Source organism: Rhinolophus sinicus, linkage group LG02 (genome assembly GCF_036562045.2).
Source record: "Rhinolophus sinicus isolate RSC01 linkage group LG02, ASM3656204v1, whole genome shotgun sequence".
NCBI classification, from domain to species: Eukaryota; Metazoa; Chordata; class Mammalia; order Chiroptera; family Rhinolophidae; genus Rhinolophus; species Rhinolophus sinicus.
The window spans coordinates 91,258,876-91,281,910 of NC_133752.1; the positions used below are offsets into that span (position 1 = coordinate 91,258,876).

The 23,035-nt window shown below is 34.8% G+C and overlaps 1 protein-coding gene across 1 annotated transcript in view; it reads left to right on the forward strand.

The window, feature by feature from the left end:
* Positions 1-22,355, forward strand: part of MRC1 (mannose receptor C-type 1) — a 78,689-nt gene extending 56,334 nt beyond the window's left edge. The window contains exons 19-30 of the mRNA XM_019752082.2: positions 145-245; positions 944-1,086; positions 1,498-1,612; positions 4,610-4,776; positions 7,273-7,375; positions 10,513-10,745; positions 13,657-13,822; positions 14,708-14,857; positions 18,607-18,720; positions 19,252-19,416; positions 20,492-20,533; positions 21,404-22,355. Of these exons, the coding sequence (XP_019607641.2) occupies positions 145-245; positions 944-1,086; positions 1,498-1,612; positions 4,610-4,776; positions 7,273-7,375; positions 10,513-10,745; positions 13,657-13,822; positions 14,708-14,857; positions 18,607-18,720; positions 19,252-19,416; positions 20,492-20,533; positions 21,404-21,654 (1,750 nt within the window). The 3' untranslated portion in view covers positions 21,655-22,355. The remainder of the gene's footprint in view (positions 1-144; positions 246-943; positions 1,087-1,497; positions 1,613-4,609; positions 4,777-7,272; positions 7,376-10,512; positions 10,746-13,656; positions 13,823-14,707; positions 14,858-18,606; positions 18,721-19,251; positions 19,417-20,491; positions 20,534-21,403) is intronic.
* The last annotated feature ends 680 nt before the right edge of the window (positions 22,356-23,035 follow it).

The following is a 23,035-nucleotide window of genomic DNA, read 5'->3' on the forward strand; positions in this document are numbered from 1 at the left end:
AGAACCTCTCTCTAGGATCTTCTCTTCTGTTAGCTTAGGATCTGGGCTCCCTTCCTCTTAACTGACTTGCCTGTTCCCACCAGTTGGCTGTAGCCATCAGCTAATAATTGCAACGTTGCTAAATGCCTGGGTTTTCTTTTCCAGTTGGATGGACGAAAGCAAGGTCGATTATGTGGCTTGGGCCCCGGGTGAACCCAATTTTGCAAATGATGATGAAAACTGTGTAGTCATGTATTCAAATTCAGGTAAACAATATACAAATATTCTTTTACTTGGCTTGTGGTATAACGTGTCATTTGCTACCTCCCTAGGCTAAGAGTAACAAATTATGTCCTTAAATCAGGCAAGATAAGGAGAGAGAATAAAGGAGAAAATAATTTTAGTAGCATAACCATTCAAATTGTAAAGAGAATGGATGTTTAACATTTACCCTAATACATGGTAAAGTCAATCTTCTTACTTCTTCTCATTTTATGAAATATTTTTTCATGTTCTGATTTAAGGAAAATATCTAGAATGTTTATCTATCTCCTTTATCTCTCTCTCCCTGTTTTTATCTACAAAATGAGAATAATGACAAATTATTTGTTCAGGTAATTAAACAAGATCGTACATCTAAAACACCAAGCAAATGCTTGGTATATATAAAGTTTAGGTATTATACAATTATTATCATTAGCAATTACTGGCTATTTAGTATATCTGCAACACCAGGAATGTGCGTGGCTCATAGGGAGCTCCCTGTAAAGTTGAACTGTTATGAGTTCAAGTGAAAGAGTGAAAGAATGTTGCATAGATTTTTTGAGTCACTTGTGTAAATTCAAGTTGGATTGTAGTCTAAACCAATTTTGAGAACCCTTATAGTACATCAATGCATTTTTTTAAAAAAGAGTTTTTAAACATAAACGTGATCATCTAACTTAACTATTTCGTTCTTTGCCAGGGTTTTGGAATGACATTAACTGTGGTTATCCTAATCCCTTCATTTGCCAGCGTCATAACAGCAGCATCAACGCCACAGCTATTCCTACCACGGCCCCGGTCCCAGGAGGTTGTCAGGAAGGTTGGAATTTTTACAATAACAAGGTAATAAGAAAATTAGTAGCTGTCTTGACATTGATCCACTGTCAAGGTGTCTTGACAGTGACAATGCACATCTCTCAGCTTAAAGTTTGCGTTTGCTTACTTCATCACTGGAGAAAATTTTAGGCAAGAATAGGTGGAGAGTCCCACGTCAAATTCTCTATGGAAATTGGGGATATATATATATATATAAAGATATTATCCAAATAGTTGTCTCAAGAGAGAGGAAAAAGAAAAACGTTGCTAAGAAAGTTAGTGGGTAATAAAACAGATTTAATTTTTTAGATCTTTATTTGGTTGTGAGGAAATTTATATTTAGCTATAATCTTCATAAATAATTTTGATGTCTTTCAGTAGTCTTTTTACTATTATCTTTAGTTAATCCCTATGGGATTTTTTTGTCTTCCATTCCAGTGTTTCAAAATCTTTGGATTTGCTGAAGAAGAAAGAAAAAATTGGCAGGACGCACGACAAGCTTGCATTAAATTGAAAGGAAATCTGGTATCCATACGCAATGAAAAAGAGCAAGGTATGCAGACATTGTACAGTCAATGATACATTTACACACGTAATTTTCCTCATAAAATGGTAGGACATTGCTGACAGTAAATGGCTTTTTGGTTTTCCGGAGTGAAAAGTAGAAAGAGAAAAAAATCATACCGAGAACTATTTTACTCAGTTGTAGGCACCCTGTGAGACATTTTACCTATAAAGTGCCTTTCCATTGTCAGAACAACTCTGTGAAGCAGGTGTCATCACGCCATTTTGTGAATGGGAAAATGGTGTTCAGAGAGCCTTGAGTCAAGGAACTTCTGGTTAAAGGTAGGGTTGGGACTCAAGCTGCATCTCCCAGCTTATATCCCATTGAGTTTCCACCAAACCAGTTTGCTCCCCCAAAGAAGCAAAGGAATAGAGTAGTGCTAGCAATACACTGAAAAAGTGATGGTTTCCCAATTACTGCTCTTCTAATTATGTGACCACACACATTATGATGTGATAAAACTGATTTTTAAATATCAACTTTGAACAAATGGATAAAATCATTTTGATAAAGCATAAGCGTAAGCCAGAGCTTTGAAGAAGAAAACTCGCTATAGCCATGTAGCAGATTTTAAAAACTCAAAGAAGTCCAAAGAAAGGTGCTGGACCACTTCTGCATGGTCTTTTCAGGCCACCTTATCTGAAATAGATATTAGGTTAAATTTGTGACTTGTCACTCTAAGGAGAATGTTGACCAGCTGTAGGTGACTCAGACAAAAGTGACTAAACTGATGAAGGGTTTAGAAATGACAGTGGGCAGCATGTGAGGACTGTTCGAAAGGCCCTCAGGTTTCATAGCCTGGAAAAGAGAGGATGTAGACTTAGAAGGATCAACCTCTATGGCTCCCGAAGAAAGATCTAGAACCAACGAGTGGCAGTTATAGGGAAATAGATTTAGGCTGAAACTGATGAGGTCATTCTAGCAATTAGAATCGATTGGATGGGCTGCTTCTTGAGTTTTCTAAGGGGCTGTGAAAATGCTTAAACTGGAAGGTACTCAAACGGATGCTATAGAGTCCCATATATTGACTAGTACCTAGTGTGGAAGATGCTCAGTGCTTGTTGTGCGTGAATTAATGCAAATGTTGTAGGGGAGTGATGTGGTCTGGGTAATTTCTAAATTCCTTTTTGGTTCCAAGATTCTTTGACGTCTAAAATCATTTACCGGAAAAAAATGGTTATGGCTCAAAAATATATAAGGGAGAAAAAAAAAGACACAAGAACCATGTATGGCGCTCTCCCGAATGTTTATTTTACTCCATCAACGCCACTGTTGCTCTCTTGGAACATATTGTACAATAAATCAACCAGGCTTTCACTGAGAACCGTCGACAAGTTCAGCAATTTGCCAGACACTGAAAGAAGAGGGTCAAACCATAGCATATCATAAAAACATTTTAAGAATCTAATATCCACATTTCTCTAACTAGACTACCACATTTTGGGCTTAGCTACCCACAGAGAAACAGAAGAATTGAATTCCTCTTGTAACCACAAAGTGCTGATTCCTGGCATAACAAAATTAGAACCTAGGTAATAGAGATGTGCAGAAGGAAACAATTTTCACATAAAATAACATTATTCCTGGCAAAACAGGTACATGCTGTTGAATTCTTTTTGTGGTTGTTTGCAGAAAAAAGTCAGTGCTGAAATATTGGTAGGTAGAGCCTTTCCACATTTAATTTGGAATTGGGGATAGGGTGAAAGTTATGATCTTTAGGAAATAAAATAAGGCCAAAATATACATCCACCCATGTTCTTCTCTCTCTCTGAAAAATATTGGCAGGCAAAAACTATTTTTTTTTTAACCTTACTTAATTGAAAAATAAAGAAATCTCTGAGCAAGGTGGTATTTGCATCCACCACTCTGTAGAAGAGTAAGCGTGGAGCAGCGGCCCTTCCATGAAATTGTTCACGAATAAATAGATAATTGTGCCTCTGAGGGTTTCTCTCTATTTTGTATTTTCCATTAGTAACCCAAGTGCTTAGTCATTCGGTTTCCTATTTGCATTCAGAAGTCGTGTTCAACTATGTATGTTTAGAAATTGTTCTGTGGCGTTGATGCTTATCCTCCTTGGCGTCCACAGCTGCTGGCAGGTACAGTTGCTCGCACGCAAGGCTGCTGCTGTGGGAGCCATGGGGATGGGTTAATGGAGTGGGCAGGAGGCATGTGTACATTCAAGCCTTTTTTTGCTTCTGGATATTTTCTACCATCCTGTCTGCTATGGAATTGATAAGGAAACAAGAGGCCATATTTGTTCTACAGTCTCTGAATTTCTCTAGAACTTCTAGTGATGTGACCACATAGCATGAGGGTGCCCACTGGGTCCCCGCACACTCTGTGGACAGCAGCTGACCCCTAGAAGTTGGCTGCACAGGGGAAGTCCCAGTTGGGCAGCTCTTTTGGGGTGGCACTCCAAGGTGGTGATCACTTGACAGCCTAATGCTTCTTGTTTTGACAGATAGTGTTCGTTTTTCAAAACCTTTCTGGATGAAAAGCTGCATTTGCCCCCTAGTTATTCTAATCAGATGATTTTATCTATAAAATTAGGACACCTGCTAATTCATAGGATGACTGTGTGTGAATTAGAAAAATGTACCTCTTACTGCAGGGTGGTAGGTAGCCATGATGCAGATCGGGGTGTGTGAAATGGAGAGTGGGGCATGAGATGGACTTTAGTGTTCCAAATTTACAAATTTTCCCAGTACTCCAGTGCCCTTGGGCAGGGCACGACCTGTAAAACTATCTGTCGTAGCGCAGAAAAAACCTAGACTTTCATTGTGCGAAACTTTTCAAAGTCCAAAGCTGAAGCAATCATACAATGTTAAGGTTAGACTGTGCTTGTTTTCAGAGTAGGTGCTTTTAAATAATACTAAAGACATTAATCGCATGCTTGGTATTTTAAGATGAACATATTTGAATATTTTCCGTATTTTCAGTATTTTTCCCCAATGTTAACAATTATCTTGTGAAACTTTCTTACAGCATTTCTTACCTATCAAATGAAGGACTCCACTTTTAATGCCTGGATTGGGCTGAATGATATCAATTCAGAGCACACGTTCCTTTGGACGGATGGGCGTGGGGTTCATTATACCAACTGGGGGAAAGGTTACCCTGGCGGAAGAAGGAGCAGTCTTTCTTATGAAGATGTAAATATCACTTTCAGGTCACCTCTCTGTACACTATGAGTTTGCCTCAAATCATCATCTTAGCGATTCATCTTCTGTGAAAAATCCACCAGAGTACTCTTTGATCTGATACATTCTTACAGATTTTAACTGTTGTAGACTGAGCCAGCCTTGACAACGGGTACAAATTCAGTTAAGCATTCTTCAGCTTGGGGGCAGGTGGTGATGGCAGTGAGGGATAGGGAAAACCAGCTCCAGTGTGGACCTCTCTTGTAGTCAAAGGTACACTGCAATCCAGAATTATCAACTTGTTTGTGTGTCAGCTGCCCCTAAATTATTTTTAAAAATTTATTTATTTATGTATGTTTTTTTCAATTACAATTGACATTCAGTATCATTGTGTATAAGTTTCAGGTGTACAGCATAGTGGTTAGACATTTATATAATTGAAGCAATAATCCCCCTGACTAGTCTAGTACTCACCTGGTACTATAGTTATTACCATATCATTGACTATATTCCTTATGCTTTACTTTACATCCCAGAGACTATTTTGTAACTACCTATTTGTACTTCTTAATCCCTTTACCTTTTTCACTCTTCCCTCCAAACTCCTTCCACGTCTCACCCTAATAAATCTAGTACCCAACTCACCACACATAATTATTATAATATTGTTGACTATATTCCCTATGCTGTACTTTATTTCCCTGTGACTATTTTAGCTGCCCGTAAGCTCTTGAAGCTATTGTAGTATTTGGGGTATAGGTCTGGAAGCTCTTACTACTTCTAAGATATCATCATCATCATCATTAAGCTCACATTTACAGAGTGCTTACTACGTGTCAAATACTGTGCTAAGTGCTTTAACCCAAGAGACAGATGATTGCTTCTTTATTTAACTACTTTTAATCTTATATGATTGAATAGTGAACTAATCAATGTTAAACACTGTACTGAGCATTGTGAAAACACGAAGAAACATAAGATTTTGTTCTTACCTTAAAGCAGCTCACACTTAAGCTAGCCCACAAGTCTTATATAAGAAAGAAGACAGTAAAGAAAGCAAAGTGCATAATTATCGTCAGCTATAAAGCACTGTAGTAGTTAGGAGGAAAGAAATTTACTATGGGGTGGAAGAATCTCATCAGTCAACACATATCTGTGGAACCCTTTGTGAATGGAGTGAAGGAATATGAATCAGCTAGGGGTCTTTTACTCAAGAAGTTTAAAACATAATGATCAGGGGAATTTGGTAAGAGGCTAGGGAAGGCCCTCTTAAGTGAGCAAGGTGAATAAAATCTTCACGAAAAAGGCACTAGGTAGGTTTGGTCAGGGATAAATGGCTTTGGATGTGGCAGGGGTTTTATGCAGAAAAGAAGAAGGAATAAGCTTTGAAGGTGGGAAGCAGAAAATAGAGAAATTTAGATGCCCTATGAAAGAGTTTGGATTTTGTCAGATGGACAATGAAAAAAGGTTTGAGCAGGAAAATGACCTGATCAAAATGGCATCTTTACGAGAATTAATTTGGTCGCTTTGTGCAGAGTAGATCTGTTTTTGTGGTGGGTAAGTGATTTTCTGTGGAGAAATTCTTTGAATCCTTATTATTACATCACTGAGGGCTGAAAACTTACTGAAGAAGTTAAAGTAGAATGGAGTGAGATAGAGTTTGCTCAGAAAGATTTCAGGAGCGAGAGGTCAATTTTATGTAAAGCAAAAAATATCTTTGTTACCCAATTGTTTAGTTTTTAGAATATGAAGAATTTCAGAAACAACAGAAACAAAATCTGCAATATCATCCCTCAGAGGTAAAAAACAAACAAACAAAGAAAACCTTAATTTTTTGTTACTTTTATCTCTAGACTTTTGTTTAGTGTGCATAAAAATATAAAGTTTTTATTTCATGAAAATGGGACCAAAATACATACTGTGTTATTATAATTTCAGGACTTGAAAAAGGGAAAGATTAAATAGTTTGATAAAAGGAGTGGAGAGAACTTTTCAAATGCATTTGGTGGTGGAAACATGCTTGTTGCATACATGTTTTTGGAACTAGAGCAGAGTCTCTGAGCCAGGACAATGGAAGATAAAAATAGCCAGTTAGGGACAAGGGTATGAGAGAATCTCTGAAATGTAGGATTGGGGGGGTTCCTAATGGTTGAGGCCCAAAGGATAATGAGGCTGGAGGCAGGGAAGCTGAGAAGAAATTAACTGTAGTGCAAACTGTGTTAGCAGTTGGACTGGGGAATTAATGAAATTTCTGATAGCAAAGTTTCTCAGACATGTCTCCAAAATGTACCCAACTCCATTTGGTTTTCAATTAAATAGCCAAAGTTCAGTGTGAGTAATGTGTTTGGAAAGTAGGGATGAATAGAACATACTGTAGGTGAGTGAGGACAATCTTAAAATTTGAAGGTTAGGGGTGAGGGATACTTTTGGCTTATTAATGAGATGATTTAAATAATTGTTGATTCACAATTTCTCTCCCTCTCCCCACTTTGCTCCCTAAATATACAGGCTGACTGTGTTGTTATTATTGGAGGGAAATCTAAAGTGGCAGGAAAATGGATGGATGACACCTGTGACAGTAAACGAGGCTATATATGCCACACATCTCCTGGTAAGTTCTACCAAACCTCACATGTCTACAAGAGCTGGGGTTTAAATTTTTTTCTTTTTAAATGAACTCCTCAGTTTTGCTGTGAACAGGAAAGTGCTTAAAAAAATGAAGACTTATTTTTAAAAAATGACCATTCCCTTTCATATCAACAGATTTCATTCTCACTTTAATCTGTGTATGCTTGTGACAGACAATAGGGGTGATGTTTTCTCTAATTTATTAGGAGGATGCCCATTCATCCATTACCAGAAAGTTTTGTGTAGACTAAACTTGAAGCTGAAACTCTTTCTAATTTTGTTAGAAATTATGGATTTACCTGTACCTTTTTTAAAAATGTCAGAGCAAGAATGCCTCAGTTTAACTTGCATAATTTGAGAAACATCTATGAGAAACGTGAGCCTAAAACATCATATATGCCCCATTACTTGTTCTATAGTCCGTGTCTTAAAAAAATAGAGATATCTGATTTGTGTTCCCTTTTTCATCTTAGGAAGCCTGAGCATAATTAAATAAAAATAAAACAGAGTCTGTGGATAGTTACTGAGAGTCCAGATTATGGTTGTACACATTTCAGTTTCTAGTGAAACTGGAAAAAAAATGTCTAGCTACCACAAGAAGATCAGAAATTAAGAAAATAGGTTCAAGATGAGGGTTGAAAAGGGGCTGGGTGCTTCATCCTGACTACAGCTCTTAGAGGGTGAATGTGAGTTCAAATGTACTTGTTCTCCCAGATCCAACAGGTCTTTCTATACTTTCCGGAGAATCAGGGAACTAATGCTATCTCATGACTAATACCAGTGAAGACTGAAAACCTCTTAAGATATTTGTAGATGATTGTAAAGTACTGCAGACATTCTCACTTTCTATTAATCCAAAAGCCGGTAGAGGCCATTGTCACTTTTCTCTGTACACGAGGCCCCCCAGCACCGGGATCATAGGCCCAGTAACGCCATAGAAATGCCATCCAAGCCTCTGTTCTTGGGGCGAAGTGGGGAGGTTCCTTCTCAGACTGCATGAGGATGCACACACTTCTTTAAAATCTTTTTCTTTTTATTATAAACATAAGTGACAGAATATTTCCCACCAATAAGAAGATTTGGAAGATTTTTAATGACTTTAGGCTTCAGAAAGGTGCACAGCATTAAAGAGAAAAAGGCAGAATATAAAATTTTATAGAATATCAATTATGCAAAAAAACTCACTATGAACTCCCTTTAAAAGGTAAGAACAAAAAAGGACAATGGAAACACATCAAAATAGAAACAGTGCTTATATTTGGATAGTGGGATTCAGGGTGATTTTTAGTTCCTTCATTTATTGTATTTTTCTGCATTTTTGCTCTCTACATAGTATGTACATATATACACTATATACATTGTATTATATTATACTATATTATATTATCACAAATATGTGTGAATAAATGTGAATAAAAAATACTATTTAAAAAATACATATGTTCTTGTTGAAATTTAACTAATATGGAAAAACATAAAGAAGAGCAATATTACCCATAATCTAACCACTTGAAAATAACTTCTCAATATTAGGTTTTTACTTAATAATTTTTCTAAGAATGTTTTAATAAACAAGCAAATTGGATAGATGAGCTAAGTTGCCTAGTTGTATACAGCCTTACAGCCTTCGATGAAACTTTTTTTTTTAGCTTGACCTCTTTTGCCACTTTTAGTGGTCCAAAAAATTCCCAGTGATGTTTGTAAATACAAACGCAGATCTCCCCACGCCAGGAAATGATAAGACCTGTCAACTTTCCTTTTTGAAGCTGTACCATGTTGAGGATGCTGGCCTGGGTCTCTTGGTTTAATGATATTCTACCAACACGAGGTGGCAGCAATAGCAGAAGAAAGGGGAAACTGCCTTCACTTGCTGAATTCAAGTTGTTGCCTTACCAGCATAATCGAAAGAAAGTTTGGCATTTGTGTAGTGACAGAACAAGGCCGGGTGGATTGGGTTGGTCCGTAGAGGAATAGGCAGAGAAGTGGCCAAGACAAAATCGGAAGGCAAAGATATCTAGAACCCTACCTACATCAAGGGTCGGCAAGCGTTTTCCTGTAAAGAGACAGATCGCAAATATTTTAGGCTTTGAAGGACATACAGTCTCACTTGCAACTACTCAACTTTGCTGTAATCATGGACAATCATATAATACATAAAAACATAAGTGTGGCTGTGCTCCGGGAACACTTTATTTAGAGACACACATTTATTTAGAGACACACATTTGAATTTCATAGAATGTTTACATGTCATGAAATATTGTTTGATTATATTTCAACCATTTAAAAGCCATTTTTAGTTCATGGGTAACAGTAACAGACCACAGGTCAGATTTTACCCTCTAGCTAGATTTTGCTGACCTCTTCCCCAGAGCATTAGCTAAAGCATGCTAAGGTCTTTTGGGGGTGTCTTGACAGGAAGTGGCTCAGAGTATTGGTGAACCTAGAACAGTAATTAGAAACCCATGATAGTAGATGGAAGAGACAAGATTAGAAAGCCAAATGACTCTGGCTTACAATGGGCTCCAGCCCCTGAATCAGTACGGCTGAAATATGGGTGGCCTGGGTGAAGGGCACAGGACATCATGAATAAGAGTACAGCTTGATCCTGAGATCAAGGTTAAAGGAACCAGGGACTCACAGATAGAGTCAAATAGGTACAAATAAGATGTAACTTAATGGACAGAGTGGAACATGTAGGAGGAGGGAGAGGAAACGGTTCTTGATCTTGAGGATTTGACCCAAATGGAAAAATAAAGATTTGTAACAATGGAATGATAGATGTTCTTTAATTGATGGGGTTAAACTGTGCCCTTCCTTTCATCCAGATACTAGATCTCATTGAATTTGCAAGATTTTTTTGTTTCTTTAGTTTAGAAACTTGATCACATAATTACCTTAATATTCTAAATACAGTTTGGAAATTATTTAATTCAATCAGGCATACTGATTCAAAACTAGAGCTTTGCTTTCAGGTGTGAAATGGCTCATGAAAATATTTTTAACACCTGATGGTTTGGATTCTGATTATTTTTATGATGTATGAAATACAGTAGTCGAGTACTAATGGCACTCAAGTAATGTTTATTGATAATGCTAATGAAAATCTTTTTATTCCAGACGCTTCCTTGCCTCATTCTCCAGCAACAGTTCCAACAGATGGTTTTAGTAAATATGGTGAAAGCAGCTATTCACTCATGAAATTAAAGTTACAATGGCCTGAGGCAGAGAAATATTGCCAGATGCACAAATCCCTTGTCGCTAGCATTCTAGATCCCTATAGTAATGCGTTTGTGTGGATGCAAATGCAAACATTTAATGAACCTGTGTGGATCGGCCTGAACAGTAACTTGGTAAGATGTGGAAACGTATGCAACTTGACATGATTGATACATTGTGATTGAATATGATTTTTTTCCTGTTCATTCTCTTGAACACTTGTTATGTGTAAGAAATTGTGCCAAGGTATGTGAATGATACAAACATGAAAAAGGCCCAATATCTCAAGGATCCAATGCCTTCCAGGATCTAAGAACTTGGTGATGTATGTTAGAAATCAAATGAAGATTTTTCTAACTTATGTTAACTCTCATATTGCTTTTTCAAAAATTTAATTTTACTTATAGTTGACATACAACATTACGTTAGTGATTCAACTTTTATATATACCCGTAGAGTGATCACCACAACAAGTCTAGTAGCCATCTGTCACCATACAAAGTTACTATGATATTCTTGACTCTATTTCCTATGCTGTACATTACATCCCCGTGACTTATTTTATAACTGGAAGTTTGTATTTCTTAATCCCCTTCACCTTTTCCACCCATCCCCCATCCACTGTTTCCCCTCTGGTTTGTTCTCTGTATCTATACATTTGTTTCCGTTTTGTTTTGTTTGTTTGTTTAATTTGTTACATTCCCATATACATGAAATCATACGATATTTGTCTTTCTCTGTCTGACTTATTTCACTTAGCAAAATACTCTTTAAATCCATCCATGTTGTCGCAAATAGCAAGATTTCATTCTTTTTTGTGGCCAAGTAATATTCTATTGTATATATGTGCCACATCTTCTTTATTCATTTATTGATAGACAACTCTCAGATTGCTTTTGAATATTAAAATTAAATTCTACATCTAAACAGGTTTATTTATTTATTAACTTATTTCTTTCTAGTGTCATGATTACAACTATGCCATTAGAATTAAGAAAGTAGGTCAGGGGTAGAGTTTCTGGGCGATGATGATATTTTTTATTTTTTTGTGACAAACCATTTTAGAGTTTCTATCAGTCCTGAAGTTGTGGAGCTTCCATGTATGTGTAAGAAATTTCATTGCAGTCAATTCCCTGTATTCCATGACAGAGAAAGAAAGCCTGGCAAAGAATGGGGTGGAGTCAGAGATGAGCCACAGAATTAAGAATGGTGATGGAGTTGCCAAAATATTTTTAAAGTGAGCATTCTCTGATGCCTTGTGATCCATCTATCCTCCATCCATACATCCATCCATCTAGCTAGTTAACCAGCCAACTTCATATCCTGTTTCCCTGAAAATAAGACGTAGCCAGACAATCAGCTCTAACGCGTCTATTGGAGCAAAAGTTAATATAAGACCCGATATTATATTATATTATATTATATTATATTATATTATATTATATTATATTATACCCGGTCTTATAGTAAAATAAAAATTAATTTTTGCTCCAAAAGACGCATTAGAGCTGATTGTCCAGCTATGTCTTATTTTCGGGTAAACAGGGTAGTAGAAGAAACAGAGGTATCAACAAGTAATCAAGGGATGATACAAGAAGTGTCAATGAGAGGTATAAGCAAAGTGCTATGAGAGGAGAGAAAAGGGATCATTTGTACCAGGGAAGAGAACCAAGAGGGCTTTTCAGAGAAAGTCAAGCTTTATAGATGAAGTCTGGGATGGTGAAACATAGGAAGGAGTACCAAGAAGAGAAAAAGGATAGAAGGGGATAACACTGGAAGGTAGGTTGGTGTCAGATTTTATAGCGCTTCTAATGCCATGATGCAGAAATAGAAATTTATGCGTTGTGCAATTCACTTCCTAAGCAAGGAAGTGGATATTTAAAAGTAAGTAGCTTCTTAGTGATTTCTGTGATTAAACTTGGGCATTTTTATGTCTGTGTTGACTATTTTTAGTAATCAATACTCTTGATAATTCATTTGTTTTCTTTTCATAGACATGGTTACAATTCTCTTGTGAGTTTAAAATAGGCTTTTATTTATTTTTAGAAAGATTAAATAGCTTTCCACTATACCAATATTTATACCTAAAACAGTACTATTATCTTTCTTACATCTATGGAGTTACTGATTATGTAAGAATTATTTGATTAAACGTGGTAGAATATTACAAAATTCTAACGAGATAACGTATGCTTTTGATTTTGTCATTAAGTCTATGGTAATTGGCTTGGTCAATTAAAGAATGCAGTTAAAAATGGAACAATTGTTTAAAAAATCAATTTCCTCTGGTTAATGGTGTATGTCATGTGTTCTTAGGCATTACCTATAAAATCTCTTTTAGGTTGTTAAAAGGATATTATTGATAAATACTATTTCATGTTATCTATTAATTTGTATGCAGTCATAAATTTGTTTGACTAAATTTAATAAGAAACTCAGTGTGCAAAGTGAATAAAACAGTCAGCTTTTTAAAAAATGCCATCATAATTAGTTGTAGTTGAAAGACCACCTAACTGGAAGGCAAGAGACCTAAGTTCCTTTTTTTTTCACACGTGGGATCTTACCTAAGTCATTTGTCCCTGGCCTGTTTCAATAACTGAACAATAAGATTAGAAAAGATGTGTTTCTCTCCAGGGCCCATGTGTTCAATGAAAATTATTTACTTTTGACTATTACTTCAGTGACGATAAATATTTTATTCGTTTGGAAGCTAAAACCTCTGTTTTGCACTGAAAGCTTACAAGTAAGAAGAGTTTCAACGAATACGATATAGGTTTTTAAGTCAGTTTTTCAAATTATTTTCCAAAGATTTATGAGGATCTCCAAAAGGTAGTCCTTTTTTTGTTTTTGTTTTTTTAAAGTAAGGCTGCATTTACTAAATTTGAATTGGTAGAAATTATCTACGATTTTTTTAAGAATTCCTAAATGTTGAAGATTCTTTGTCAAATCATATTCTTAAATATGTTTTTAACTCCTCACTCGGTTCTCCTGGTAGTTTCTAAATGAAGCAAGGCTCCATGTTAATTGTTGTTTGTGTTCTTGCAGACCAATGGTGAATATGTTTGGATTGATAAATGGAGGGTGAGGTACACCAACTGGGCTGCTGATGAACCCAAACTGAAATCAGCATGTGTTTATCTGGATCTTGATGGCTACTGGAAGACAGCACATTGCAACGAAAGTTTTTTTGTTCTCTGCAAAAGATCAGATGGTAAATGAATACACAAAAGCGATCAAGGGACTTGAAATTTCCTCGATAAGGAAATTTGTCGATATTATTAAACAGTCGATATTATTTCTGTCGATATTATTAGACTGTCGATATTATTAAATAGCCACATGTCCTGGGGAGCTTAAGAATAAGATAAAACATATTATTTCACCTAACAAAAGACTGACTTGGTAATAAATAAATATACATAGATCAAAACAGAAGATTTTCTTCATTGCTAGAGTTTATTTGCTCTTTAGAATTTCTGAATGTTTAGTACCGAGATTATCCTCTGAATCTGTATCAGATTCCCCAGGAAATTATGATTACTTTTGATGTTGACAGCACAGCTATATCAATATAATTTTATCAGAATACATGTATATTCATCAGAGTCAGTGATATTACAGTGATACAGTTCTAAAAAGCAGTCGTAGAATTGGACAGTGGTAAAAAGTCCCATAGTTCTAACTATAGCATTTAGTTATATCACAGATGTCAGTCATAACTAAGATGGCTCTATAGAGGTTAGGATCCCAAAAATGGAAAAGAGGGTCTTTAAGTCAGACTCTTTGCAAATTTTGGGGGGTAACTTTTTTTTTTTTTTTTTTTTTTGGTAACTTACCATCTTTGTAAATATCTATAGATCTACATTCATAATTATGAGTGTGATGGATTGCAACCATAATACATTCTACTGAAATATATTTAAAATGAAAAAGAAAGATAAAACCTAATAAGAAAAATAGTGGATCCAAATGATTAGCATTAGAAGTTTTTAAAATAATGATAGGTGATGAAATTTTCCATAGCTGCTAATATATTATTCTAAGTACTACAGAAACTTCAGGCTTTACTTTATTGTAAATGTCTTTTTATTAACAGAGATCCCTGCCACTGAACCTCCACAACTGCCTGGCAGGTGCCCCGAGTCAGAACACACAGCGTGGATTCCTTTCCATGGTCACTGTTACTATATTGAGTCTTCATATACAAAGACCTGGGGCCAAGCATCTCTGGAGTGCCTTCGGATGGGTAAGTGCCACATTTACTGTAAGAAAATCCCACAATTATCTATTCTAGATTACCATGATACTGATAACACTATGCATTAAAACATAAGGAATACAAAAATATCTATTTGTTTTTCTTAATAATTTATATTGTAACAGAATGGTCAATATCATGTCCCCAACTATAATTTCTAACACGATCACCTCAAAATCTTAAAGAATTCCTGTAGAAAACAATCATTTGCTGAACAAGTCTTTCTTACTTTCCACTCTAATATTCTAAAGTGTTAGGATTCTCATTCTCAATTATTCAGAATTTTGTGTTTACTTCTTAAAAGGTTTTACAAGTGCCCAGGTTTTACAAGTGCTCAGGTTTTACAAGTGCCCAGGAATCATTTTGCTTTACCATTAACAGGAAAACATTTATGTCTGGTTATCTTATTTATGAAGAAAAACAAAAGAAAACTCAAATAGACATGATATGGATAGATAGCTTTCCCCATGAAATAAAAATGTCAAATAGAAATAAAAATGTCAAATAAAGTTAATTTTTCAGGATACGTTTAAAAATTCACTTATTTAAATCTTTTTCTTTTTTACTAAATTTTGATTATGACCTAAATGAGGATATATCTCTTGCACATCACTGCTAAATCACTGAATCAGCAGTGGTGTGCAAGAGCTATATCCTCATTTCCTTCAGGTCCATTCAAAAGTCAACCTTGAGGTTTGACTTTTTATATATTTTTCAACTTTATTGAGGTCAAATTGACAAATAGAATTATAATACTTTTAAAGTGTACAACATGATGATTTGTTATACATTGTGAGAGGATTTCCCGTCATCCATCACCTACCTCACATATTTACCTTTTTTTTTTTTGGTGAGAGCACTTAAGTTCTACTCTCTTAGAAAATGTCAATTATACAACACAGTGTTATCAACTATAGTCACTATACATTAGATCCTCAGACCTTATTCATCTTATACCTGCAAGTTTGTACGCTTTTTACCAGCCTTTCCGTTTCCCCCATTCTACTTTGTGTTTCTGTGAATTTGACTTTTTTTTTTAATATTCCATCCATATATGATACCATGCAGTATTTGTGTATCTCTGTCTAGCTTATTTCACTTAGCATAATGCCTTCCAGGTTAATCAGTGTTGTTGCAAATGGCAAGTTTTCCCTCTGTTTAAAGGCTAAGTAATATTTCATTGTATACATACAGAGGGTGCCAAGAAAATGTATACACATTCTAAGAAAGGAAAAAACTGTATTAAAATTGTAATACTCAATATATACCGATAACAGAAGATGAATACCAGTCACGTTCGACTTCTGCAATTACAAGAGGTGCTCAAAGTGGTTACCATCAGCGTAATTTTAATACAGTTCTTTCCGTTCTTAAAATGTGTATACGTTTTTTTGGCACCCTCTGTATACACAACCCATTGATTGTTCAGTAGCGTATTGTTTAATCTCCATATATATATAATCAATTTAATCTCCATATATATAATCAATTACAAGAAGAAAACAAAAATTTTTATATATATATATATATGTGTGTGTATATATGTGTATATATATATATAAACAAAAATTTATATATATATATATATATATATATATAAATTTTGGTTTTCTTCTTGTAATTGATTTCTAGTTTCATACCATTGTGCTCAGAAAAGATGTTTGATATAATTTCAATCTTAAGTTTATTGAGACTTGTTTTGTGGCTTAACATGGTCTGTCTTGAAGAATGTTCCATGTGTGTTTGAAAAGAATGTGAATTCTTCAGTTGTTGTATGGAATGTTTTGTATATATCTGTTAGGTCCATATGGTATTTCCTGTCTGAGTGACCTATCCATTGTTGAAAGTGGAGTATTGAAGTCTTCTGCTATTGTTTTGATGTCTGTTTATCCCTTCATATCTGTTAATATTTGCTTTATATGTTAAGATGCTTTAATGTTGGGTGCATATATATTTACAATTGTTATATAGTTTGATAAATTGACCACTTTATCATTATATATTGACCTTCTTTGTCTCTGATTGTAGTTTTAGTAAAGTCTATTTTGTCTGATATAAGTATCAAACACCTGCTTTCTTTTGTTTTCCATTTGCATGAAATAATTTTTCTATCCCTTCACTTTGACCCTATGGGCATCCATAAAGCTGAAATGAGTCTCTTGTAAACAGCATTTATCTGAATCTTGTTTCTTTTAATTCATTCACCCACTTTTTGTCTTTTGGTGCATTTAGTCTGTTTTCATTTACAGTAATTATTGATAGATATGGACCTACTATTGCCATTTTGTTGTTTTCTGGATGTTTTGTAGTTTCTTTGTTCTTTCCTTACTCTCTTTACTTCCTTTGTGCTTTGATGATTTTCTCTAGTCGTATGCTTAGATTCCTTTCTCTTTATCTTTTGTTATTTACTCTAGGTTTTTGCTTTGTGGTTACCATAAGGCTTACATGAAATATCTTATAATTATAACAATCTATTTAAAGGTGATAATAACTTAATTCTGAGTGCAGACAAAAGCTCTACATTTTCACACTCTCCCTTACATTTTATGTTTTTGATGTCACTATTTACATCTTTTTATATTGTGCATCCATTAACAAATTATTGTATTAATAGTTATTTTTAGTATTTTTGTCTTTTAACCTTTATACTAGAGTTAAAAGTGATTTAGTTACCACTATTGCAATATCAGAGTATTCTGATGTTTATCTTTACCAGTGAGTTTTATACTTTCAAATGTTTTCACATTGCTAGTTAGTGTCCTTTTGTTTCAACTTGTTGAACTAACTTTAACATTTCTTATAAGGCTGGTTTATTGTGATGAACTCTTTCATCTTTTGTTTGTCTGGAAAATGCTCTCATTTAATTTTGAGGGACAACTTTGCTGGGTAGAGTATTTTGGGTTGGCAGTTTTTTCTTTAAGCATTTTGAATATATCATCCCACTCCCTTCTGGCCTGCAAAATTTCTGCTGAAAAATCTGGTTACAGTCTTATAGGGCTTCTCTTATATGTAACAAATAGCTTCTCTCTTGCTGTTTTTGAGAATGTCTCTTTGTCTTTTAACTTTTGACAATTTAATTATAACATGTTTTGATATGGGTCTGTTTAGATTCATTGTAATTAGAACTCTATAGGCTTCCTGGATCTGGATGTCTGTTTCTTTCTCCAGGTTAGGGAAGTTTTCAGCCATAATTCCTTTGAATGAGCTTTCTGTCCCTTTTTCTTTCTCTTCTCCTTTTGGGATTCCTATAATGCATATATCGATTGGTTCACTTGTTGTTGTCTCATAAGTCCCTTAAGCTAACGTCACTCTTTTTCATTTTTTTTCCTTTTTTTTTCTTTTTACTCCCCTGGATGTATTTGACTGCCCTTTCTTTGCATTCAGTGTTCTTTTCTTCCAATTTATATAGTTAACTCTTGAATTCTTCTATTGAATTTTCTAATGTGTTTATTATATTCTTCAGCTCTGTGATTTTTCTTTACTACTCTTCAATATTTTCTATCTGTTGAAATTCTCACTTTGTTCATGCATGGTTTTCCTGACCTCATTGACCACCTTTATAACTGTTAGCTTGAACTTTCTATTGGATAAATCACTTATCTCTGTGTCATTAACATTAGTTTCATTAACTTCTGTTTCATTAAATCTTTTTATTTTGTTTGGAATATATTCTCATATTTCTTCATTTTAGCTACGTAAATGTACCTCCATCATATTTGTTCTTTTATATTCTGCAGATTCCGCTTTGGTTTCCATTGAAACTACTGCTGAATCGAGTTTTCTATCACATCGAGCTGAACCACTTCAAGGCAAAACCAATTTTTGGATAGGATTATACAGAAATGTTGAAGGTAATTTTTGCAGGATGAGTATTTACTCACAGATATTTTAAAATGTTGTATTTAAAACAAAGTTTCAGTTTCAAAATGTCTTGCCTTAAATTATGGTGAATTTGTGAAGAGTTCAAAAATTCAAACCTATATTTTTATTTGAGATGAGACCTGAATTTTAAAATGATCTACATATTATGCTATCCTGAAAGTTGCTAAAATAGCTTCTGTAGCTAAGTTAGTTTAAGAAGCTTTAAAAAATATTTTCTATCTTTTGCCAGAAAAAGAATGTTAAGGAAAGATAAGTGTACATATTTGTATTATTTAGGAATAAATTTTCAACTAAAGCTAAATCAGAAACATTCTTCTCAGTTTCCTTCCCTGTAATAATTAGTCGTTATAATCTTGCCTACTAAAAGTCTGGTTGTAAACAACTATTGATTGTAGTAGTATAAAATAATATGCTTAGAAATTTTACACGGATAAGTTGAACTTATTTTAAGATGGGTTCTTTTTTAACTTCTATTTTTATTGGCTTTATTTATTACTCAGGAAAGTGGCTGTGGATAAACAACAATCCAATCTCCTTTGTGAACTGGAACACAGGAGACCCCTCTGGTGAACGAAATGATTGTGTAGCTTTAATCGCATCTTCTGGATTTTGGAACAATATTCACTGTTCTTCCTACAAAGGCTATATTTGTAAAAGACCAAAAAGTAAGTAAGAGCTTATCCCACAGTACATATGTTCACACGCCACTATTACTTTCAAATATTAAGATGTCAGGTGTGGGATTATAATGTGACAGCAGGTTCCTTGCAAGCTCTACCCTGGCATAACTGAAAAGTCCAGTCTGCCATAGTGATCAATTGATGTCTGCAGCTCTGAGTGAGCACAAAACAGTCTCTGTCTGCTTAGTTGACATAATGGTTTTGATTTATCAATCCATTTATAATGGGATATCCGTGCATATGGATTTATGAAGTTGCAAGCAGTTTGGAGAGCTAGGCTACAAAGCCTTATGGCACGAGAAGAAAAGGGATGAAGCAGTCACCTGGCCAGACCAGAAGGGGCCAGGGTTCTGGAGAAGAGTCAGAATTTATTACGGAATGAATCATGTAAGACCACTTAAGTCTCCTTCTGAGACTGAGTGCAGACTATGGAAGGGCAGGATTGGGGGAATTAATAGTGTCATATGCCCATCATGTGATGCTTTCTGGACTTTAATACTATTTTCATGGCATTCCACTACACATAACATCCTTCCCAAGATAAAATTATTCATTAGATAATAGATTTAAAGAAATTAATTGGATAAATTAACATTCCATCCCCAGTAGATTTCATTATTTTAGAATTCTGTAGTTCTTCAGTCTTTTAAAACTCTGCTCTAAGATGTCACACCGTTTGGTGTTGTTTTGGGAATCTTATTTCACTTTTCATTCACATGCCTTGTAATACCTTAGGCTTCTGTGGACCAGTTTTAAACTACTAGCCTAGAATACATTATTCATGGGTAGATTGGGTAGATTTTGAGGGTGACTATCAGTGGTTTAAATGCAAATCAGAGGACTGTATTTTTAGATTTTCAAATATATTCAAACTCACAATGCAGCTGTATAATGCTGTTATAGAACAGCTATCTATCTATTTATCTATCTATCTATCTAATCATATCACCATAATCCAAACATGGAGGATTTGATGCATTTGTGAACCAAATAATACTATCTATATGCAATTATTATGGGATGTTATACACATTTAATTAATTTCTTATTTTACAAACAGTTATTGATGCTGAACCAACTCATACATTAATGACAACAAAAGGTAAGATCATTATGAAAGTTCAAGTTCCATATTATTAATGCATCAATATAGTCTGTTTTGAAAACCATAATAATCCCCGCCTATATCCCCTGCACTCCCAGTAGAATTGCTTGAGCTACACTGGCCTTTGTCCTTATGTCATCAGCCTCCCTTGAATGATGTTCTAGAAAAGCAGGCTTTGGAGTTGGGTTGGTGCTTCTACCATTGATCATTTTGAAGACATTGATTCCTCTGTTACAAAGAGTTGCCTTATGAGAACCCATAGAAAAAATTTCTCTCAGGAATCCCTGTAGTATTTTTTTTTTAAGCACTGTTTTTAACTTGACTTTAATACTAACTTGAATTAGAGAACTGATCCTGTTTCACTCATTTGGTTGGCTGCTAAAATAAGTCAAAAAGTGAGATTTATGACTTGCCTGCAAACCCCCTTATTAACCTCATGGGTGCTATTTGTCAACTAATTACACTCATGAACCCCAATTTCCACTACTATTATTTTTCTCCTTCCCCTAATTTTTTCACTTTCTTTTTATTGCCATCATCATCATCATTACTAGTCTATTTATCTTCATATAATGTATTTGCCAGCAGCCTTATATTATTTTGACACAGGTTTAAATAATTTAAAACACTGATTAACTAGCTCCATGCTACATAGGTAGATGAAATATTCTTGCAATTGAACAATAATCTTAACATCTAAAATAATCCTTTATCTTGTTTTCATGTCCTGCATTTCTGTTTGTCAAATACCACTGGAAGGAATATTTATGTATTTTAGTTTTTCAAAAAGAAAGTTATAATGTTCTCTAGAGTGTTCTACCCTCTGCCTCCCTCCACCTTTTTCCTAATGATTTTATTTATTTATAGCTGACCCAAGGCAGATGGACCCTGTGAAAAAGTCTTCCAGCACGGCCGGCGTTGTAGTTATTGTGGTCCTCCTGATTGTAATGGGTGCTGGCCTCGCGATGTATTTGTTTTATAAGAAGAGACGTGTGCATTTTCCTCAAGAGAACACTTTCGAAAACACCCTCTATTTTAACAGTAGATCAGGTCCAGGAACGAGTGACACAAAAGACCTCGTGGGCAGCATTGAGCAGAATGAACATGCAGTCATCTAGCACCATAAATGTCATTTAAGTATATTTGAACTTCATAAGATTATAACTAAAATGTTAAGGTCTTTAATTCAATCTGATTATTTCCTTTAAAATTAGTACTGTGTTGCACTGGTCTGTCCTTTTTCTTTGCCTAATTGAAGAAATAATTGCTCATTTCCTAGCCTGGCAAGGTATTTTCACAAAAGAGGGTTAATAATAATGACTACCACTTTAAAAAATATCTCAGGTGAATACACAGCACAATAATGACAATATTTAAGCATCATTGGTATGTAGCTATTGTCAACTGCATGCGGATTATAAGAACCCCAGAAACAACTAACTAAGCTTCCTGAAATAGCTTAAGAAGTTCCCAGAGAAATGCTACCTACTGAATTGTAATTCGCCAATGAGAAGACCACTTAAAAAATCAAGTACAAATAACCTCAGGTGGCATAAAAATTTAGTCACTTTTTTTCCACCCGTCTTGATATTCACTCCAATTATTTAGAATTGTCCTTATACATGTGCAGAAAGAATAAGACAGCTGAGAATCTTGTTTTCTCCAAGCAGGGTTTTTGAGGCTGAAAATTGCAAATTAGTTCTTTGTCCTGTTATATGTATATCAGGAATACAAAGGTGTGAAATAAAAATGTAAATTTGCATAACTGGATGTACTTAGATAATGTGAAATAAACATCAAAGACAAGGTCTATTTTTAATAGATTTGTATTTTGGTGATTTTGATAAGTGTACAGTTTGTTTTAAATGAGATTTACTTATCCATTTACTTTACATTTAACTTTGCTCTTAAACAAACGATCTTATTAGTAAAGGAATTCTTTAAATTAAATTTTTCATCTCTTTGGAACAGGTTGCTAAAACACCGTGTATAAAATGAGTTTTACCGTAATGACTTGCATAGGCCCCCCAGATCTTTCCCTATACCACTGACCCAGCTCAGAATTCAACAATCAAAGGCACTGCTATTGGGAATTAGATTTCTAAATATCTTATTCTCACTTTAACAAATTCTTCTTGCTTAAGAATTTTGCCTTAAAATTTCATGTACATTGCGAAATATGTTGGAGGTTTCACATCTCACACATGTACCGTACTGCCAGCTCATCCTTGGTTTCCCCAAGGGGCTGTTCTATCTATTATCCATCTGCCATCTATCCTCTCTCTCTCTCTCTCTCTCTCTCTCTCTCTCTCTCTCTCCTATCTATCTTCTATATCATCTATCTATCTATCTATCTATCTATCTATCTATCTATCTTCCATACCATCTATCATCATCTACCTATCGATTTATTTTAAGGAATTGGCTTATGCAACTGTGGAGGCTTTGTAAGTCCAAAATGTGCAGGATAGACCAGCAGGCTGAAGACTCAGGAAGCGC